Source organism: Vipera berus, assembly GCF_964194415.1.
Source record: "Vipera berus genome assembly, chromosome: 3".
Taxonomy (NCBI): domain Eukaryota; kingdom Metazoa; phylum Chordata; class Lepidosauria; order Squamata; family Viperidae; genus Vipera; species Vipera berus.
Window position 1 is genome coordinate 111,206,073 of NC_138204.1, and position 22,586 is coordinate 111,228,658.

Sequence of the window (22,586 nt, forward strand, 5' to 3'; positions counted from 1 at the left end):
CTGTTTCATATATTCGATTGAAGAGCTGCAGTAAAAAAATATTCCCATTGTCTTCCAGCAATTTTAAATTTTTTATTGGGATATCATCAGGTCCTGTGGCTTTTCTTGTTTTTGCTATTTTTATTGCATGTTCAACCTCTTCCATAGTGATGTTTGGTCCAGTTGTTATATTTCCCATATCTATATCATCCCTAGTGTCCTCAGAAAGTTCTTCAATATATTCCTTCCATCTTTTTAGTTTTTCATCCTCATCTAAGATAATTTTCCCCTCTTTGTCAGCTGGTTTTCTTTTTGTAGAGGTCTGCTGCTTCTTTCACTTTTTTGTGTAAATTGAAATTATCATGCATATGTTCTGTCTCTTCTATTTCCTTGCATCTTTTTGCAAACCACTTTTCTTTTGCTAGTCGAATTTTTCTTCTAATTGTTTTCTGCAGTTCGTTGTATTTTTCTTTGTTATAAGGTCTTCTTTCATCCATGAGATGAAGAATTTCCTCCATCATCCACTGTTGTTTCTTGTGGTACCCCTCTCTCTGTTTTGAATTTGTTACTTCTACTATTGCATTTTTAAATTTATTCCAGTTCACTTCTACATCTTCATCATTCAGGTTGTTGGTTTCTCTTAAATGAATTTCTAGTTCTTCTTTTATCTTACCTCCATGTTTAATGATAAAGTCTCTGTCAATTCTTGGTTTAGCAGGATTCGGGTTTTTCATCCTTTTTAGTTTCAGCTGGACTTCACAAGTAGTAGATTATGATCAGGTGGTACATCTGCACCTGGCTATGTCTTTACTGATTTTGCTGAGTTTCTAAATCTTTTGTTTATTTTAAAATAGTCAATTTGGTTCCTTACTATATTATTTTGTGTATCTACTGGTGATCTCCATGTGTAGAGGTGTCTTTTTGGCAACTTGAAAAAAGTATTCATCACACATTGCCTATGTGTTAATACAATGTAAATACTGATATATATTCAAAGTATATTGAATACTGACCTAAATCTACATTGATTTAAAGTCTCTCTCTTTCTGTCTTTCTCTTTCTACACACAAACACACACACACACATGTATATATGTAGACTGCAATTTATAATAATATTACCCAAGTCCTGAATAATAACACTTCATAATATTAAGTTTGGACCTTGTCAAAGTATAGTATCTCTCTCCTCTTTATTAAAGCAGTCTATCTTTTTGCAGATTTCCACATATGTCTGAATGAAAAGATGCAGCTGATTTATTGAATAACAAAGAGGTGTTATGTTTGCCTAAGGATCAAAGTCCCTTTGTCAAAGAAAGCAACACATATAAATTGTACATTCAGATTGCATATTCCAAATTAAATTTCAAGCGTGAGGCAGATTATCTCTGGAACTTTTTTGATAGTATGTTGTTTGCTTAAATGAAATTTTGCTGTTTTTCTATGTAGTCATTAAAGACAGGAAAATCATTTTCAAATGTGGAAAGAAGGATGATCGTACCTAAACAGGTGCAGAAACTACTGTAGATTATTCATGGTCAAATGAGAGTATTCTCAAGTGTTTAAGGGGGAAATGCTTTTAATTGTAGAAAGTGAACTCTGAATTTTCTGGGCCTCTTGGTTCATTTTCATTCTTCTTAAGCCCTCAGACTCAATAAGATTATGATCAGCACAGCCACGCCACATGGTACAGCAAGATTTGAATTCCATGAAGCCAATAGGATTGGTCCATCTAGACAGCATCTCTTCAGATCACTGTGTCTCCAGGATCCACAAAATGCTGCTTTTTGTAGGGCATTGCATTACATGACAGCCAAGCTTGGGAGAAAGAATTCAACAGTCGGGTTGTGGGGTCATGCAACTATCAATTGGCCAGAAGGACCGCCCAAGCAACCTGCAAAAAAGAACTTTCCAGACAAAGTGAATGTCAACCCTTTTGCAGTGAATGAAGCAACCAATGACACTGTCATGGCAATTTCTTCCAACCCTGTTTCCAGTTCCAGGCTTCCAACCAGCTTTGGGAATGAGCAGCTGTCAGAGCCTCTTCAAGGTCCAGGTGCTGAAAGGTGGGAAAGAAAAATAGATTTGGAAGAAAAGGATTGAATGTTCTAAGAAAAAAAGTGACGTAATGTAAAAAGAGAGTATCCAGGAGGAACCTTGGCAACAGAGCAAGCTTGGCTTCCTCTCAAATTCTCCATTTGAAGGAGAGAAAACTAAATCCAATCGTCCCTCAGCCCCAGAATTAAGATGCACTACGTACTAGATAAGCCAGAAAAATCCTCTCTCATCTGCTTTCTTCTTAATTTTCCCAGCATATCTAAGATGACAGTCCCCTTTTAAAAATAAATTATTTTGGAGAAAATGTAGATTTTATGTAAATATACTATGGTATTAAAAAGTTAATTACACATGCTTAATGTTTATGGAGATTCTTAGTTATCCAGGTCATAGTTATCCCAAAGATGCTTTTTTCTTGTTTTTCTTTGAAGATGTTTTGCTTCTGATCCAAGAAGCTTCTTCAGTTCTGACTGGATGATGGGGAATGGAAGGATTTATACTCCTTGCAGACAGCTGGTTTTGCATTTTTTAAGAGAGTCGTTGAGGCCACCTGGAGGTTTATCTATGCACTGCATATCTGTACATTGGGAAAACAAAACAACACTTTATAAACGCATGGCACAACATAGGAGAACAAACCCATCAGGACAAGATTCAGCAGTCCATCTGCATTTAAAAGACAAAGGCCACTCTTCTGAAGACAGCAAATTCCACATTTTGGACAGAGAGGGCTGCTAGTTCGAAAGAGGGATCAAAGAGACAATCTGTGTCAAAATTGAACATCCTTCTCTCAACAGAGGGAGGGATACAGCATCATCTATCTCCAGTCTACAACACAGTGCTTTCAGCAGTTCCAAGAAGGCTCCACATCCATTTGCAATACTTAGGTGACCCTGAGAACACAGATAAACTTCCAGGTGGCCTCAACGACTCTCTAAAAGAATGCAAATGACCAGCAAGGAGTACAAATCCTTCCATTCTTCACTATCCAGTCAGAGCTGAAGAAGCTTCTTGGATCAGAAGCAAAACATCTTCAAAGAAAAACAAAAAAGGCCAGTTGCCTTGTGAAAAAGCACCTTTGGAATTACACATGGTTCTTCATTCTTGAATTCAATTCAGTTCGTAGATTGGATTATTTTTATGTATGTGAATATCAGAATTATCAGCCATTATCAGAAAGTAGCTTCATCTATCATTGGGTAATTGCATCAGTCGTGATGTGCTGGTCATTTAGTTTGGAGACAGAGACACAGCGCTAATACACAGCCTTAGTGGAGGCCGATTACATACTGGGACAGTAAATCATAGAGACACAATGGGAATCCTTCTCCACTGGGAAGGCTCTTAGTATTTAAACTGCATATTTGTTGATGCAGTGTGCCCTTTACTTGAAGAACATTTCTCTTAAATGATTAAATTCTCTACAGGCCCCACACTTGTGACAGTCTGTAGATAAAGAAACTGGAGAAATAATATATTGCTGTCTGGGGATTCCTTTTAACCTCTGTGGAAACCAGGGAAGGACAACATATTTCCCTTCCTGTAGTAAATCATCCACCCAGAAACTTATACTGAGGTTTTTTTTTCCTGCAGCAATGACTTTGAACTGAGTCCCCTTGGCCGTGAGGACATCAGCTTGGCTGACATGTATCGCTGGAAGGTATCAGCCTATGCTCCTTGCAGCTCCACATGCACATCAGGTGAAATGACATGTAATTTTGGGTACTAGTATGGGTGTTTTGCGTCTTGTGAAGGATTCTGCCTTGCGGTCAATTTCTACCATATAGAATGAGAACTTCTTCAGAAATGAACAGCAGTGTATATAGTTGTATTAAATTCTGTTTGCTGTATATTTGTGATTGTTCTACCTCTGAATGTATTCTTTCCTTTAATACTGCAAAAAACCCACCTTCCCTTGATGTTACTTTATTATTATATCAGCTGAAACTTACGAGCAGTTGTAGGCTCTTTGCATTTACATAATAGAAGTGTGTTACTTGTTTGCTTGTTTGTATCTTGCCTTTATTATTTTTACAAATAACTCAAGGAAGTGAACATATCCAATGCATGTTCCTCCTCCTATTTTCCCCTGTGAGGTGAAGCTGGGCTGAGAGAGAAAGAGAGTGACTGGCCCAAGGTCACCCAGCTGGCTTTCCTGGCTAAGGCAAGACCAGAACTCTCTTGGTCCCCCATGTTCTAGCCTGGTGCCTTAACTGCTTTTGTCTTTCTCTTTAGCTTTTCAGTGTAGTCTCTGGAGCTAAAGCAGGAGCTGTAATTCAGACAGTTTTAATTAGGACTAACATTATTCTTATTAATTTGAATGTCTTTTTTCCCCGCATGAATTTTTATTAAGTCTGCATGAAGTGATTTGCTTCCACAAAGCGCTTCAGGTTGTGACATGATGTGATTTTCTCTTATGCGCGCATTCTCTCCTTTCTCTCTTGCGTGCTGTCTCTCGCTCTTTTACTTTCTCTCTCTCTCTCTCTCTCTCTCTCTCTAAATTTTAATAAAGGTTTTTCTCAAACAATAAAAGACAAATCTAAAAGAAAAAAGTAGCAGAAAGTATAAAAATAGAGATAAGGGAAAAAAAGTACAGAAAGCAAAGGAAAAAAAGAAAGCCAGGGGAAAAAAAGAATAAGAGTACTAAAGTCAGAAAAAGAAGTGATCTCTGACCTTCTCTGCAACAGAAATTAACTTTCTTATTATCCAACCTCCCTCCTTAATATTACAAAAATCTGTTTGGTCTTTGTTGTAGTCCTTTTTTATTAATCAAATTCATAAATCGTCACTTTTCTCTATTTTCAGCAAAAAGTCCATAAAAGTTTTCCTGTCTTTTAAAAACATATTTATTTATTGTTTTATCTCTCACCACAAAAGGTCAAGCTCCACCATTTGTGACAACTCCAACTTCCTCACAATCCGCTTGTTGGCTGAGGGGATTTCAATGTTCCTCCATTACTGTGCATACTGTATAATCGCCTTGTGCTGTTACCATGTATAAAGTCAATCTTCTGTGATTTTTTTCCCTAAGTGGCTATCCACGTCCCACTAAGAAAGTCACACAATGTGCTTCTCTTCATTAAGCAATGATCTGCCTTCATGAAGCATGTTGTGTTGTCCTGAAGCTTTTCAAAGTATTCTTGTGAAAGCTGGAAAAAGCTTCTCTGCAGCTCTGGACCTGCACAGGAGTCATTTCCAGTTTTTGTGAGGCAAGGTAAAGAGACTCATTTTCACAGCAGAGTTTCCCATCATTTTGGTACCAAAGGTGAGCAGTGCACCTTCTATCATCAAAGCAGAAGTAAGCAGCACATCGCCTGGCACCCCTCGACCAAGGACTAGGCAAGTGATACCTGAGAAGGGTAGCAGCACCTTCTCTTGCCAAAACTTGGCTAATTATGCCAGAGATGCTTTCAGGGACTGCAAAACCACAAAAAGTGCTCATAGAGTTGTATGGCTAATAAATTCAAACAAGCAAACAAATAATAGAATCAAAGTGGCCAGGTTATTTTGCAAAGCAGACTTGAAGGAATGTATTGCTTGAAGTTTTGAAGATCTGCACAGTTCTAATTCTTTCCCCAATGTTAACTACTAGTACTATAGCTTTTGAGCATTGTGTATCCAGTGATTGAACAACTTTTAATTATTTTATATTTCTGGGTTTCCTTTAGAAAGTTGGGAACATACTGTAGTATACACAGGATACTGTTTTAGGTCCAGTACTCTTCAACATCTTCATCAATAATTGGGGGATAGATGGGGAACTCATCAAATTTCCACACCAAGCTGACAGAAGTAGCAAACATTCCAGAAGATAGACTTAAGATACAGAAGGATCTTGACAGTCTTGTATATTGGGCCCTATCTAACAAAATGAAATTTAATGGTGAAAAAAGTAAGGTTCTACATTTAGGCAAGAAAAACCAAATGCACAGGTACAGTATAGGTGGTACATGGCTCAATAGTAGTAACTGTGAGAGGGATCTCGCAGTCCTCGTGGACAATCACTTAAATATGAGCCAGCAGTGTGCTGCAGCTGCCAAAAAAGCCAATACAATTCTAGGCTGCATTAATAGAGGGATAGAATCAAATTCATGTATTCAAGTGTTAATGTCACTTTATAACACGTTGGTAAGGCCATACTTGGAATACAGCATCCAGTTTGGGTTGCCACAATGTAAAAAAGATGTTGAGACTCTAGAAAGAGTGCAGAAAAGAGCAACAAAGATGATTAGGGGACTGGAGGCTAAAACATATAAAGAATGGTTGCTAGAATTGGGTATGTCTAGTTTAATGAAAAGAAGGACTAGAGGTGACATGAGAGCAAATGTTCCAATATCTCAGGGGCTGCCACAAAGAAGAGGAAGTCAAGCTATTTTCCAAAGCATCTGAAGGCAGGACAAGAAGCAACGGATGGAAACTAATCAAGGAGAGAAGCAACCTAGAGCTAAGGAAAAATTTCCTGACAGTTAGAATAATTAATCAGTGGAACAACTTGCCTCCAAAAGTTGTGAATACTCCAACACTGGAAGTTTTTAAGAAGACAACCATTTGTCTGAAATGGTATAGGGTTTCCTGCCTGGGCATGGGGTTGGACTAGAAGACCTCCAAGGTCCCTTCCAAGTACAGTACTCTACTCTACTCTACTCTACTCTACTCTACTCTACTCTACTCTACTCTACTCTACTCTACTCTACTCTGTTCAGTATATTCTTGTCAGCCATCCAAAGTAGACCAGACTAGGAAACAAAAGTTACCAAGTTAATATTACTTTTATTATAAGGTTATAGTGACAGAATATCGCAAGTCTGAAAATGCTTCTGTCCCTCCCTCCTTTTATCTTTATGAGGACTAGGAAGGGTCTTTTCTGAGATGCTTTCTCAGATTACAGTTCTGGCCCAGACTCCGGTTTCTTTCATCTCACCACTGTCTTATTAAGACCTTCTACCATCAAAGCAGAAGTAAGCAGCACATCGCCTGGCACCCCTCGACCAAGGACTAGGCAAGTGATACCTGAGAAGGGTAGCAGCACCTTCTCTTGCCAAAACTTGGCTAATTATGCCAGAGATGCTTTCAGGGACTGCAAAACCACAAAAAGTGCTCATAGAGTTGTATGGCTTATAAATTCAAACAAACAAACAAATAATAGAATCAAAGTGGTCAGGTTATTTTGCAAAGCAGACTTGAAGGAATGTATTGCTTGAAGTTTTGAAGATCTGCACAGTTCTAATTCTTTCCCCAATGTTAACTACTAGTACTATAGCTTTTGAGCATTGTGTATCCAATGGACCATAGTTGTTAGTGAAGCACTTAATCCTGTAGGACAGTTAATGATGATTCAGCTTTGCTGTGCATCCAGGGATCAGCACCTCCTATGCTATGTGTGTCCGCTATGATGGAGTGGAAGTGGAAGAAACTTACTGTGATGCATTGACTCGTCCTGAACCCACCCATGAATTCTGTGCAGGCCGAGAGTGCCAGCCTAGGTGAGTGGAAAGAGCCAGCTCTTTTGAAGGCATTCTGGAACCCTTGTGATGTGTGTGCAGTTGTAATACTGAAATTAAACCCTGTCGCTTAAGTTTGTAGAAGATGATGTGAAATATTTTTTTTGTCCCTTTTGTTCCTTGTGGAAATGCAAATGTATGAAAATTGCTATGGAAGTTGTAAAGATTTTGAATTTCAAGGGAAAAGTTCCTTACAGAGCAGATAGAATTGCTCCTACATAGAGAAAAATGAGAGGCAACTATAATAGATCTTTATGGAAGAATCTTTGATTTAGGAGACTGTATAGATCCTTAGCCAGTTTTATTGTTTATTTTTTCCTTTGCATTAAATTATGCCCAAACTGCTTTTCCTTTCTCTTGCCATTGTTTACTGTCTGAAGGTGGGAGACCAGCCAATGGAGTGAGTGTTCAAGAACTTGTGGTGAAGGTTATCAGTACCGAATAGTGCGCTGTTGGAAGATGCTGGCTCCAGGCTTTGATAGTTCAGTCTATGATGACATGTGTGAGTCAGCTGGGCTAACCAAGCCTATGGAACGGAAATCATGCAAGAACAAAGTTTGTGGCCCGCAGTGGGAGTTGTCAGAATGGTCTGAGGTATGTTGATCTTGAACTTGCACAAAATTAAGATAGTTCTTTCCAGATGTTTTGAACTCTACCCTTGCCATTAGTCATCCTGGCAAAGGTTGATGATGATTGATGTCCAAAACATTGAGAACTTGAAGATGCTTATCCCTGATTTTCAATGTGGGTTTAAGGAAACAGTTAAGTGTGCATCTCTTCTAAAAGACACCTGAGTTTAGAAACAAGTGCAGATAGGGTAAAAAGATGCACAAAAGGACAGGGCACCAGCATCCTTTCTTAGCTGTGCAGAAGAATAAATGTTAACAGATATATTTTATCATGAAATTTTCATCTGACAGTAAAAGTGCAAGAGTCCTACTCTCATATTTCACCATTGTTATATTTTTCCTCTTCCTTAATGGAAATAGAATAGCCTCTTCCTTAGTAGGCTAAAATCTATTTTACAGAAGGGTACCAGTTGTTAGCCTTTAAGTTAAAAAGTTGTATAATATTGGCCACATGATGGTCTCAATGTTTTGCAGAGATGGTCCTAATCCTGGGTCCACACAAGTTGTGGCAAAGCAGTATGAACTGCAAGTGTGAGGACCAAGGTATTATTATTCATTTAAATCTTCCAAATACGTAAATATCTTAGCTAATGTTTGGTATAAAATATTGACTTGGCAGGACTGTTGATTAAAAGAAAGAAAAACTACAAGCACCCAATCCTTCCCTACTCTTCCTTTAAGGAATGCAATAGCTTCAGAAAGCAGTTTCATTTTTGGAAAAAATAGAGCAACAAATGACTATGAAGATACGTTATTGAACCTTGCTTGTAAAGAAACCTGTTTGATCCTATATGAATTTCAAATATCACAGTGCAAGGTACTGGTATAAATTATTTAGAAAACTAGAGCTAGAAAAACTACTAGCTACTCTCACCCAGCTCTTGTTCTTGGCAAGTTGAAAGTCAGGCACAATCTGTCCTGTCCCAGTTCACACAAAGAGCATTTGGAAGGGATTTAGTATGTTTATTTCACAACTAATTCCCATGTAGCATTCCCCCAAGCCCCAAGTCAATTTCCCACAATTTGTGGGAGTTCAAGAGTAGTGACTTCAGTGACCAAATGCCTTCCAACAAGGGCACCAGGAGTTCACCACAGAGCATGGCTAACAGAGGAAGTCTGACACCTGAAGCACAGGCAACAATGAGGAAGCCAGCTGGCTGCAAAGTAGTGAGGCTTGAGTGCAAAACAGAGAAAAGTGGCTGAGGGAGCAAACCAAAGAGGACACCACTATTTTGGCTTCAATGGGTCCAAAGGAAATTCTCTCCAAATCCAAGTTCGAACACAAGTCCCAGGAACAAGGTCAAGGCAATGAAATAGTCTTGAATAAAATTCATGAACTTTGGCCAAGGAACAAGGCTAGAATCTGAAGACATTGGACTTCTGGTTTGCCATGCAGCCGCCATGGACAGCTGGGAGACTTGCTCTCTCTCCCCCGTCCAGTTTCGCATCGCTGGGGGTCCTGAAAAGGGCTGAAAGAGGCGACCAGGAAGGAGGGGCATTCGCTGGATCGCAGGAGAGCTGCAACTCTCCTGTTAGACCTGGCGATCCTTCCAAACCAGCAGACAAAAGGACCGGCCAGAGAAATATGGCTCGTGCCTAGGCTGCAAACAGCCGAAGTCATATTTTCCACCAGGCAACCTTAAAGCAGCGCGGAAGAGACTGGGTGAGATCTACCTCTTTTACAACCTGCTTAAGCTGCTAAGCATTTTCCTCTCTGTGGTGAGGGAAGGGGAATTTTAGCCCTCCCTCCAGAAAGACCAGCGACCAGCCACCCAGGGGAGTTTAAAATGTTGAAAAAGTAACTGGATCCCAACTGGAATTTTATTTCCTACAGCTTGTGGACTGAAAGATTTTTTACTTTTTATTTTTCATTATCTATTTCTGTTGAAAATATGGGTTTTTCCTTATAAATAAGAAGAAAAATTGAAAAGATTAAAATAACTCTGGGACTCAAAGGGAAACTTTAAAAAGTAGAGATGACACCGTGTGGTCAAATTTGGTATCTTAATCTGTTATTTTTCAGGGGCTTGGCTGACAGCCCAGGGAAATAGATAAGACATATAACCTTGAAAATTTTGAAACAACAGATGTGAAAGGCTCTATGCTCCATACCTAGAAAAAAAACCTTTTCCTTTCTTTTGGATTTCTTATTGTAAAGCCTTTAGTCTAAAATATTAATATGAAAGAAGATCAGGAACAAAATCTCCTTATGGATGAAGATCAACAAATTCTCTATATGTTGAAAACAATAATTCAAACTCTCATCACAGCCAACAAAAAATTAAGAGGCTATGGGAAGGAACAAAAAAACAGCCCAGATATGAAAGCCCAAACTTTGACCACAACTAAAGAATCATCTATACAAAATACAATAGAAAAAATGAAACATTCAAATACCACGACAGAAGAATTAACTGCTCAACAAATATTGACATTTGAAAATCCAGAAAAGACACCAACAACTTGGAAAAAGGAAAAGGTTTCCTATATAAATCAGAATGAATTGGAGGATCCAGAAAAAGAACAGTTGGATGAGAAGAAAAACAATTCAGAACAACTATATCAATACGGAAGAGTAAAGAGACGACCCACCAGATCTACCAGTCCTCTCAAAAAAATGGTGACCGGATGGTTTTGCCAACATCAAATAATATATATGACATTACAAGAAGATTGGTTTGATGACCCAAAAACAAGGACACGGAAGACGACTTAGCAAAGGAAAAAAGCTAGAATAAGACTGAAGAAGAATGGAGTTTCGACCATCTTATCGAAATCTAAAACAGAATATACTTAAATAGATAAGATGTGCATGTTGAACATAAGACATTGTTATGAATTGAGATAAAGAAAAGTTTTTTGTAATTAAAACTTAGCAGTATAAATACTAATAACTAAATTTGAATATCGATTTGTGCATAAAGGTCATGTAAAGGTGAAAAGGATGTAGATAAGCTAAAAGGTTATTGATGAAAGTAATAAACAGGTCTATATGGAATGTCAAAAACAAAAATTATTAGTTTAAGCATGAGATAGCAGATACAAAGAGGAAGAGAGGGGAGGCATTAAATACTGAAATAAAAAGAAATTTTGATTACTACTTTAAAAAATCAAAAACTAGCAGAAGGGAAGGATATCACTGTATTATTAATTTGTTGATATAGAGGGTGAGAATTTAAATAGATAAGATGTGTACTTGAATATTAGATCTTGTGAGGAATAGTGATAGAGGAATTGGGAATATATTAAAAATCTTGGGAATGATAAATATCAAACGTTAAATTTAAATGTTAGTGGAAATTAAAACTGGAAAAATTTATTAGGTCATTGATTGTCGAAAAAATTGTATACTAAAACAACTAGAATATATATAAACTAAAAACTAACGATATATGTAAGAAAGTTATTTTCTGTGTGATTGATAGAATAAAACTTGTTTTAAATCCATAAGTAGACAGTAGATATGAAGGGAAAAAGAGAGGAAATGTTTATGGTAGCAACTTGAAATCTGTACTAATGGTATTTGTATGTAATTGAATTACTACAACCCAGCCGCCACACTGCTTTTCAAATCTGTGAATGTAATGTTAGAAAATCAATAAAATTTGTAAAAAAAAAAAAGAATCTGAAGACATTGCACCAAAAAACAAAGGGTTGTTTCTGGCAACCAGCCCACTCCCTCTGCTCGCTTAAGTCAGTCTTAACTGGTGCTTCTTATTAGGAGGGTGAGGCTGCTTCCTAACAAGTAGCCTTACCACCTCCACTGTGCCTCTCAGCCTTCTGTTCTCCTTGTCTGCGGATCGGGTGGGGGCAGCAGCTGTTCTTCATCAGAGTTACCCCACTGCCTCTGTGCCTAACCGGTCTCTCCCTCTTCTGCTTGCATGGACGACTGCTCATCTGATCAATCACTCATCCTACTTCCCGATGTTCCTGGGACTGCATACCCTTTCTGCCACAGAGTTATCTGCAGACACCCCATGTTGCCCCTTTCTGAATGTCCCAGATCCGGCTTGTCCTCATCGGAGTCAGCCTCTGGCGGGGCCATAACACAATCTTTGGTTTGAATTCAAATTGGATGGTGTTATTTTTCCTAGTTTGGCTGAAGGCTTGAGGATCAAGAGAGTTAATGCTATAGTAGTAAGACAATGAAGATTAATTTCAAAAACTTGGTTTGAGATCTCATACCAGGCCTTTTAGTAGATGTACCTTTCTGCATCTATCAGATACATTTTATTTCACCTGAGATACCAAGTTTTTTGTCTGAAACTGAAGACCTTGCTAATAAGAGAAAGGAGGGGGGGGCTAACGTTCAAGAGAAAATTTAGACGAAAAGTTATATAAAATTGAACTAGCACGGTTCAAGAAGACTGCACTATTCCAGGGAACAGGGATATCCCAAATTCCATTTTGACAGTAAATTGCACAATAATTGAATTATGGGTGCTGAAAATCTGCTGCCTGAAGCACCTTCTTCATTCTGCCTTTGTCAGGAAGGCATGTACGTATAAACTGACCCATGAATTGTTAGCATTCATTACTTGAGTAATAGTCGTAATAAGCGAGTATAGCAGGGCAAAAGAAAATGTAAATGGTAAATTTGGTGATAATATGATTTTATAACTTTATCTTCATCACTGCTGGCACATGTCACGATTGTTTGTCTCTTCTGGTTCCCACTTTCTTACAGTGTTCTGCTCGCTGTGGCAGTCAAGGGACAATGCGAAGAGAAGTGCGTTGTTCGGTCAAAACCAAACTCTGCAATCAATCTACAAAGCCTGTAAATGAGAAGGAGTGTTTAGGTCCTCCCTGCGACAGGCACTGGGCTGTTTCTGACTGGGGACCGGTGAGTCAAGGCTGGTGTGTGTGTGTGTGTGTGTGTGTGTGTGTGTGTGTGTGTGTGTTAGAGTCTTCATGGAAGGTTTGGGAATGGGAAATTTTCTAATTAATTTTAGAAAGGCATAAAGATGGCCTTTAAGAAAATACTCAGAGAATTCCCAAGTCTGGGAAGGAAGATAGTATTAAGGAAAGAATGTAGAAGACTCCTTCTTGTCTCACTAGAGAAACATAATCAAACTTGCAAGAGTCCATTATTGTAGCTTCTCTCAATTAGTTCTTGTCTTCCTGTGGAATCAGTTTCATGATCTGGCTGATACTAATTGTAGTCTAGAATAGAAAGTGCTTGTATGTTTTCTGAAATTATTGTAGAAATCATGAGGCTAGAGGCGTCCTTTCAAAAATAAGTGAAGACCTCTGTGAAGACCAATTTTGCATGTCTAATACTGTATATTTGCCTAGAATTTCAGTACTAAAATGTGCCAAAGGTTTTAGAAGTATGTCATATATTGCTCCATCTAGATCAAAGGCTACTTACTAAATCCAGTTACCTTGAAAATTCTCATTATTTCTTCAAGTGCTCAGGTTTGTGTGGTGAGGGACGGATGAATCGCTTGGTCACCTGCCGCAATGTGGAAGGGAAGTTGATCTCAGAGTCCCAGTGCAATCCCAACACTAAGCCCCTGGCAATCTACCCCTGTGGAGACAAGAACTGCCCTGCCCATTGGGTCGAGCAAGAATGGGACCATGTGAGTTTGCATCTGATCACACACCTCTGTTCTTAGAGAAGACGATGGAAGTTATTCATGCCAGCCCAAAATCAAACTAAAAAATTGGCTCCTGTTAATGAATGAATGAAAGAATGAACCTTTATTGTCCAAGTACAACCATGTATACATTGAGATTGGCTGAGCCTCCCTTCGTGCCCCCACCCCCAACTTACAGTGACACAAACCCTCCATCTTATTACACCCTGTGAGCTAATTGCACAACGCACCGGCCTCGCAAGTCATCCCTGAGAATTTTCCTCACTCTTCCAAGGCAGCGAGCCCTGGCGATGTCATCCAGTGGTGTCAGGGGACAGCCCACAATGTCTTGTGCTGTGCTCACCACCCTCTGTAATATCTTCCTATCCGCGGCTGTCAGACCAGCATACCAAACCACAATACCATACGAGAGGACGCTCTCTACAGTAGACTGGTAAAAGAGGGTCATAAGCCGTTGTTCTACCCTGTTCTTCCGCAGAGAGTGTCTGCTGGCTAATTTAGAAGCTCTTCAGAGTTTTGTTTTCATCTGTACTTCCATCATGCAGCTTGAAAATAGGGATTCAAACAGCAGGTTCTGCTTTTGGTGTTCTCTCAGTTGGGAGTTGATGGGGGCAGATTTTGGCTTGTGTCAGCTCCCTGACCATGGATGGCCTGGGAGATAGTGCAGCAACTCCTAAACAACAATTGGGAGATATAAGAAGGCTCTATAAACTCATATGCTTATCTGGCCCCTTTGAGCTGTTCCTAGACTGACATTCTGTGTTAAGCCACCTATCTATTTCTAAGCCATCAACCCAGACATATAAAAGGAACAGCCGGTAACATATGCAAAGAATTTGTAGAAAGATCACGATTCTTCTCACTTTCACCATTCACCAGCTTAAGTCAGTTCTGCCTCCCTTTCTTCTTTTTCTCATTAGCCTACCCATCAACTAGTAGCTTAGGAGAAACAAACCTCTTTTGCATGGGAAATACTCTTTATTCTGCATGTCTTTTACCTAACTTAATTTTTCCTTTCCAGAGTAAAACAAACATCTAAACATGAAAAATAAATAAACAAGAAAAAATGTAATCTTTAGCTTCTTGAATGGTATGAAGAGGTAGATATTCTTTTAAAGAGGAATAGTTTATTTTTCCCTTTTGCAATATCGTTAAACATAATTTGCATCAAACATAATTTCAAGATACATATATACACAAAATATAGGGAAAACAAAAACCCTACTACAGTGTAAATGAAACATCAGCTACCATACATGTGAAAATTTGTCATAAATAAGCAGTACACCAGGTTATAATGCATTGCTATTCAGGTAATGTCATGGTTCCGACAAATGAAACTCTTCAAAGAACTTCAAGGCATTGTTTACCTTAAAGCCTTGGTGGAGCAGTGGGCTAATGCCTCCTTAAGTAACACCAGCTGCCTGCAATTAGTGCAGGTTCGCATCCCACCAGGCTCAAGGTTGACTCAGCCTTCCATCCTTCCGAGGTAGGTAAAATGAGGACCCAGATTGTTGGGGGCAATTAAGCTGACTTTGTAATAATGCCGCTTGGGGGGGGGGGTGAAAGCCCTAATAAGCAGGCATATACATAAAATGAAGGCTACTGCTAAGCTTGTAAGCCGCCCTGAGTCTTCGGAGAAGGGCGGGATATAAATGGAATTTTTTTAAAAAAAGAATCTTTATTCAAGTAGCATAAATTCGGCATATACATGGTCGAAGCCAAAATCTGAATTCTCCTCCCCTTAGCACATAGTATCAAACACAATTCCCTCCTCTAATTAGCAGTTATAAATCACATTCTCCAATTAGTCTGAATTGCAGGTTTTCCTTCCTGTTCTCTAGCCTGCCATCTCTTATCATCTCTTATTTCAAAAGCCCACGAGTTCATACACCTTTATAATATTGTTATGTCTAACTAGTTCCCATCACATTCCTCCTCCTCTCCCAGTATCATGTAATTCTAAGAATAAAGCATAGGAAAGAAAAAGGCTGCATCTCCATATGTTATCAAAGCAAGAACATCCGATGTTAGCAGCGTTGACAGGTAAATTATAAAATTCAACCAAGTTTGATAAAATTGTGGTTCCTGCATCTGAAATCTCATTAACTTTAACTTAGAGAAGCTTTACTAATTCACAACAGTTTATTTATTATCTACAGTTTTCCAGTTAAAGAATCCTCTATACCAGAGTTCCCCAACTTTTCTGGCTTTGGGGACTGAGGGGAGGGAGAGGGGATAGTTCCGCATGAGCATCAGGTGAGAGCGCACACAAAGCACTATTTCCACAAGTGGGGGGGGCATGCACTCCTGCCCCTTGTACAAAGGGAGTACACGCACAAACACTCACCCACTACTCACATAAGTGGGGATGCGCACGCTCACCGCCACTTCTGTGGCCCGGTTTTGAACTGCTCAAGGCCCAGCAGTGGGCCACAGCCCAGGGGTTGGGGACTCCTGTTCTATACAGTCTACGGGGAGGGGGGGGTGACTTACTGAGATTCCCTCTTCCCCTCACCAGCCTATAACCTCCCAATTTTAATTACAATAATTCCTTAACTATAGTTTTACCTATTTTAGTTTTTCATATAGTTTTCTCTTATTTATTTAACTCCCTCCTTTTTCCCTTTACTCTAAACCTGAAAATTTCAAAAAAAGGAAAACAGTCTATATAATTTCTGTTTCTCCATATCTCAATGCAGTGTTCCCATCTAACCTTCCACTTGTAATTGAGCCTGTTTTCCACAGTTCCAAGGACGAATCATAGTTTTCTTCCTCTCTTCTTAGAAAGCTTTGTCAATCAGCTCTGCATCTCAGTTGAAACTGAAATAACTTTCTGTCCTTGTAATATAAAAACAATTCATTTGAGAGGAGAGTCCCATTTGTATTGAACCTCATTCTGCATAGTTTTTTCTGTAATTGATTCTAATTCTTTTCTTTCTTTGTAACCACTGATATCTTGGAAAAAGCATATTCTCCAGTCCACCTATTTTTCTCATAATTTTATTTTTTTATATTTGGGTTCACAAATCTATAAAATGTCTGTAAAGCTGATAAGCACGTTCAATGTCTTTATCCATTAAGTTCATACTAGAGCTCTGGTAATTAATTTTAGAGATGGGAGAAGTAGTCAGATTTGTTTGTTCCGCTTTACTCTGCCAGTCCTTTAATCCTTAAATTATTTCTCCTGCCACAATCCCTTAAACCTGCCAACTCAATCTTTATTTTATTTATGTATTTCAGAAATACACTTTTGAGCCATGTGTCTCTCAAGAGTATTATTTGTAGCCATATCATAAACATTGCTGGCTTTCAGAGCAATATCTGCTATTTGCATTTTCTTAAAGTATTTATTCATTTGCTCTGCCAAGTCTTTAAATACTCGTACAGCATGTTTGTCCAATTCTGGCTTCAGTTCTCTTTTTTTAAGTTGTTTTATTAACTGTCCAATTATGTCCATATCAGATGTCCATCCTTGGCCCTGCAGTGCTCTCCTCCATTGCTTCTTCTTCATTGCAGAGAACCATCTCAGGCTACTTCAAGTCTTCCAAATAAGCTTTAAACCCCTTTCCGTTGAGCAGATTGCCTTTCCCAAACATCTTGTTTACTTATCTCACTATTTGATAAAATAAGGGAACCAGGCTCTGTTTAAGAAAATAACTGGATCAGGAAAACTCAGCATGCCATCCTGGTCAGTGGTTAGCCATGCCCAAATATATAATAAATCTTACTCTGATCTAACAGCATTGGAATTTGGACTATACAGGTAGTCCTCGACTTACAACAATTCATTTAGTGACGTTCAAAGTTACAACAGCGCTGGAAAAAGTGACTTATGACCATTTTTCACACTCACGACCATTGCAGCATCCTCATGGTCGTGTGATTTACATTCGGATGCTTGACAACTGACTCATGATTATGACGATTGCAGCATCCCGGGGATCATGTCTTTTGCAACTTTCTGACAAGCAAAGCCAAGGGGGAAGCCTGATTCTGTTACTAATTTAACAACTGCATCGATTGACTTAACAAATATGGCAAGAAAAGTCATAAAATGAGGCAAAACTCACTTAACAGATTTCTCACTTAGCAACATAAATTCAATTTGGGCTCGAGGACTACCTGTATTAGGGTTATTGTGGCCGTTTATACAGCAAAACTCTTGCATTGTTAAGCCCAAACTCACTGCATTTTCTATTAATTCCTGGCAGCCTTGCAAATGAAAAGAATGAGCCCAATGTGGGTTTGCAGAGGCTGTTGCTTTTTAATGCAGATGGAAAACGGTGTTTTGCTTTCTCCGTTGCAGTGCAATGCCACATGTGGCCGAGGTGTCAAGATGCGGACAGTGCTGTGTGTGGGATTAGAAAATGGCCTGTACAGGGAGTATCCTGAGAAGCGCTGCGAGGCTGTTCCAAAGCCAGAAACCCAAGCCCCGTGTTTCCAGAGACCCTGTTCCACGTGGTTTTCAACCTCTTGGTCTCAGGTAGATGGAGAAGCTATGGCAACCTGGAGAGGGGAGGGAGCTGATGACGTTTGGAACAGGGTTGGAGGGAAGTGGCAGGGAAGATCCTCCTGAACAACTCTTCATAGGAGAAAATAAAGGCAGGGGCGGGGCGGGGTGGTGGTTGTTCTCTGTTTCATCCATTGAGATTCTCAGCATTGCTTTCCCAAGTCCTGTTTATTTTGAGTTTGTAGATACCACCTTTCTGAAAACCATTACGGCAGTGCACAGCATTTAAAAAAATCATCATAGAGCATTAAAAAAACCCATCACAAAATACAATAAGCATTTATAGAATGCTAAGATTTTAAAAAATGTGACTTTATGCTTTTGTAAAAGCACCTGGGGCTTGATTGCAACTGTAAAAGCAAGCACGCCCTCTCATTTGGTTGTGAGATACAGTACAGCCCTTTCATTTGCGCCTGGCAAATTGTACTGTGCTCTGATTAAATGAGCTGAAGGGTATCTATACAGAGCCGGAAGCAATCGTCTAAAGAGGTGTCCAGGACAAAGGTAACCCTTGCTGGATCAGGAAAGATAAACATAATTGCACAAATCTATAACTTGCCACTGCTGCTGCTTGAAGATGCAGCAATCAGACAAAGTAGCTGTGCAACCATTCCTGATCTTGGTGTATCTATAGATGTTTAAATGTGGTCCCAGTATTGGAGTAGTAAATTAATTTAATTAATTTGGCTTTGTTTCATTTCATTGCACTTGCAATCTTTTTTCTTTTTTTTTTCTTTATTGATTTTAATGTAATGCCTTTGCTTGATTGTTGTGAGCCACCCAAAGCCATTGAGAGCTGGGTGGCATACACATTTCATACATTATTATTATTATTAACATTAAAATCTAAAGTATGAAATCACACTGGTAAATGAAGCACTGCTACCATTTTCTAATTTAACTTGGGTATCCATGCTTGCCCAAAGTGACACCATTCTTGAGGATGGTGGGATTTCTTTTTATGCCCTTCTTCTTTTGGCTGAGCTTTACATCCATACTTTGTCTGAAAGGAGAACACTTTTCTCTCTCCCCCCCCCCAAAAAAAAACCCTTGCAGTGCAGCAAGACCTGTGGCACTGGCCTGCGTTTCCGTGAAGTGAAGTGCTACCAAGGAGAAACTTTAGGCCAAGGCTGTGAGTCAGCATCCAAACCTGAAGCCAGACAAGCTTGCCAGTTACAGTCGTGTCCCACCGATGCTCCAGGTAAAAAGCAACCTGTCCGGAGCTCTAGCTTAAGGAAGTAAAAAGTATTGCAGCTCTTGAACCAACAGGGCCCTCAGGGAATGAGCTGTGAAGAAGCGGATAGGGCCGTAAATCCAAGCAATTAGTGCTAGGATCACTTGTGATGCTAAGGCATGATGTGGCTCTCTGATTAATTTGAAACTTAGTGCAATGGGTTGAACCCAGTTTGTGAATAATAGAAACTGGAGCTGCCAATTTCTGAATCCAGAAGGACTGGCAGGCACATAGAAAGAGATAGCAAAGACCACTATTCCGAGAGGCTTAAAGAAGAGGCTAGCTCACAGGAGGAAGATAAGAGGAAGAAGTGGAGAAAGAGAGAAGATGAAAGAGTCTGTGTGGAACTGCAGACATAAGGAAAGTTGCATGCACCGTATCACCTGAAGCCAGCAGTATTTTTGAAATACCAGTTAATATTCTGGTGAGGTAGCCCAATTGCAAGAGGATTCAGGTGACCCACCCTCTATCTAACCTTTGTGCTATGTTTCCCCTCCACAGACGAAGACTGTGATGACAAAGCAACAGCTAATTGTGTGTTGGTCCTGAAAGTAAAGCTCTGTTCACACTGGTATTATAGAAAGGCTTGCTGCAGGTCTTGTAAGGGCAAAACACCCTGATCTGGCTCCTGCTTCTTCCACTTCAGAATAAGAAGCATTCTCAAGAGGGAAACTTGATGGAAACCTGCCTTCTCGATCAGAAAGTGCATGATCCTTATGGACAGTCCAGAACATCGGTCGACTTACTAGCATGTTGCTGTAAAAATGACTCTGATTACAGGCCTTTTTGTTAGGAGGCCTGCTCCTATATATTGCGCAGGTGACCTAATAATCAGGCTCCATGATGCTATCCACAGGCATTTTGTCATGCTAAGTAATATTAAAAATATTAAAATCTCTGCTTCTCATTTCCTTGAGTTCCTGGAACTGGATGCATCCCTGATTGAGTTTGAATTTCAGTGGCATCATCTGAGACTGTTCAGAAGCTACATATAGCTTGGGATGTGCAAATCGTTTGTGTTGCTTTAGCAGCCCCCTGATAATGATGCCATTTCATCCTTTTACTGTATATATCTAGGTGAATTCCACTCTTGACAGGTATGTCATGTTTTAGAGAGTGTTTCTCATCCTTGGCAACTTTTAAGATGTGTAGAATCCCACAGCCAGCACTGGAGTTGAAGTCTACACATATTAAAAGCTGCTGAGGTTGAGAAACACTGTATTTCCCTTTATGCAGTGCTTCTTTTGGTTGAGCTTTACATCCACACTTTATTTTAGAATATTCACTTACATTAAGACATAACATGAAATCCAGCAGTGGGCAAGGCAACTTAATCTGGTCCAAGCTAGTTTCTGACTGTGTAACCCAATGGCTGTAGGGGAGCCCATGTCAGGTATAAAGACAATAAAAGGTAAAGTGTTCTTTTGTTTCCTGCTCACTTTGCAGGACACAGCTTTGCACTTTACTTGCCAAGTGGGCTACCGCTGTCTTTTCCTGAGAAGTTTTCCTATTTCTCAGTCTATCCTACAGCCTTAGTACTCCTCGATCGTCTTCCATCCAAGGATTGACCAGGGCAGTAGCTTTTCTAGATTGGCCAGTTGGGTAGATTGGCCCTACACAATCCATTTTCTTCCTTATATAAGGATCCAAGTGGCAAAGAGGCTGACATCAGAATTTGAGAGGAGGGGAAATTTTCAATGGCCCTCTGAAAGTCAGAAAAAGATGTTAGTTTAGGACAGGGTCTTCAAACTCGGCCCTTTTATAACTCATGAACTTAACTCCCAGAAGGCTGAGGAATTCTGGGAGTTGAAGTCCATGAGTCATAAAAGGGCTGAGTTTGAAGACCCTTGGTTTAGGATGATAATCTGGGCCTTCTAAAAACATGTACAGTGACAGACATAACTTCAGTTATCTTGCTGGGTGGTAGTTGGCAAAGGGTGGCAAACAGCCTTTGCCTTCATGAGGAGGGGTGGATCCTTCATGCAAAGCCATTTTTGCCACTTTAGGTCTTATGCAATTAGATGTACAGGCTTCCTTAGGTTCTTTTGTGCCAAAAGCAGTCAAACTTAAAATGGCCTTTCATATTTTACATGTGACGGTTCTTTAGTGTGAAACCAGATCTGGTTGAAAGCTAAAGGACTCTGAGAGGAGAGAGTAGGGACCTTCAGCTGACCTATCAAGAACAGACTGAGTACCATTCCCATCACCTGTTCACACTTTTCTCCACTATGGAGGAAGGTATTTGTTTTATTTTGTTTTGTTTTTAATTTTATTTACGGTTCCTTCTAAAACTGCAGCAGGCACATTTCATAGAAACCTGTGCTGTCTTTTTGTAATGCATGGCCTGGTTTTTTGACAGTGAAAAAAATACTGCAAAAGTAGTTATTGTATTATAGTGGCGTTTTCATGGTGCTTCTCTGTTCTGATTTGCCTGTGACATTAGCATTAGATCTTTGGGAACTGGACTAACAGTAACAGGGAAAACCTGCTTTGGGCTTTCCTGTCTGAATTTTGGTGTAAAACTGACCTTAGGGATTAGGAAGGAAGGAATGCCATTAAGGAGGGGCCTGCAGAAAAAAATGCAGAGTCTTGAAAAAGGGAAGTGCAAGAAAGAAACTCAAAATAGACCTCCCTCCACTTGAATTTTTTATAGTATAAGATGGGATAAAGAGATACTTGGACATACTTTCTGACTCTCTACCTTGATCCCAATAAAGAGCTTTCATTTAATTCCTGCCCTGTTTCTTGATCTGATCTACCTTGAAGGCTTGGGTTCCTCATGGTATCCCAGTAGCTGCAGCAATTTTCCTGACTTTGCCATGATGCCATTGCCAGAGTCAATGACTGAGTGGCCTTAAAAAAATGGATGGATAGATGGAGGAAATACCAGGTTTGTAGGAAGAGACGCCCAGAAAGGTCTATTCAGTTCTTTTCCAGATTAAAACAAAGATCAACTTTCCTCAGTTGATAAATGGAAAAGGACTATGTTAAATCTTTCTTCTCAATTGGATAGGTTAAGAGAAGATCACTTGGTTAAAGCACTGTAAGAATTTAACGCAACTAGTATATCATA

At 39.5% G+C, this 22,586-nt stretch overlaps 1 protein-coding gene across 1 annotated transcript in view; it reads left to right on the top strand.

Annotated features, from left to right (window-relative positions):
- The window catches only part of LOC308666508 (ADAMTS-like protein 2), a gene marked incomplete at both ends in the record, with an annotated part of 66,755 nt that extends 46,622 nt beyond the window's left edge, over positions 1-20,133 (top strand). Inside the window, 9 exons of the mRNA XM_081325374.1 lie at positions 1,621-2,044; positions 3,630-3,736; positions 7,393-7,519; positions 7,918-8,131; positions 12,854-13,009; positions 13,578-13,748; positions 18,076-18,252; positions 19,336-19,480; positions 20,015-20,133. Of these exons, the coding sequence (XP_081181500.1) occupies positions 1,621-2,044; positions 3,630-3,736; positions 7,393-7,519; positions 7,918-8,131; positions 12,854-13,009; positions 13,578-13,748; positions 18,076-18,252; positions 19,336-19,480; positions 20,015-20,133 (1,640 nt within the window). The remainder of the gene's footprint in view (positions 1-1,620; positions 2,045-3,629; positions 3,737-7,392; positions 7,520-7,917; positions 8,132-12,853; positions 13,010-13,577; positions 13,749-18,075; positions 18,253-19,335; positions 19,481-20,014) is intronic.
- Between the last annotated feature and the right edge of the window lie 2,453 nt (positions 20,134-22,586).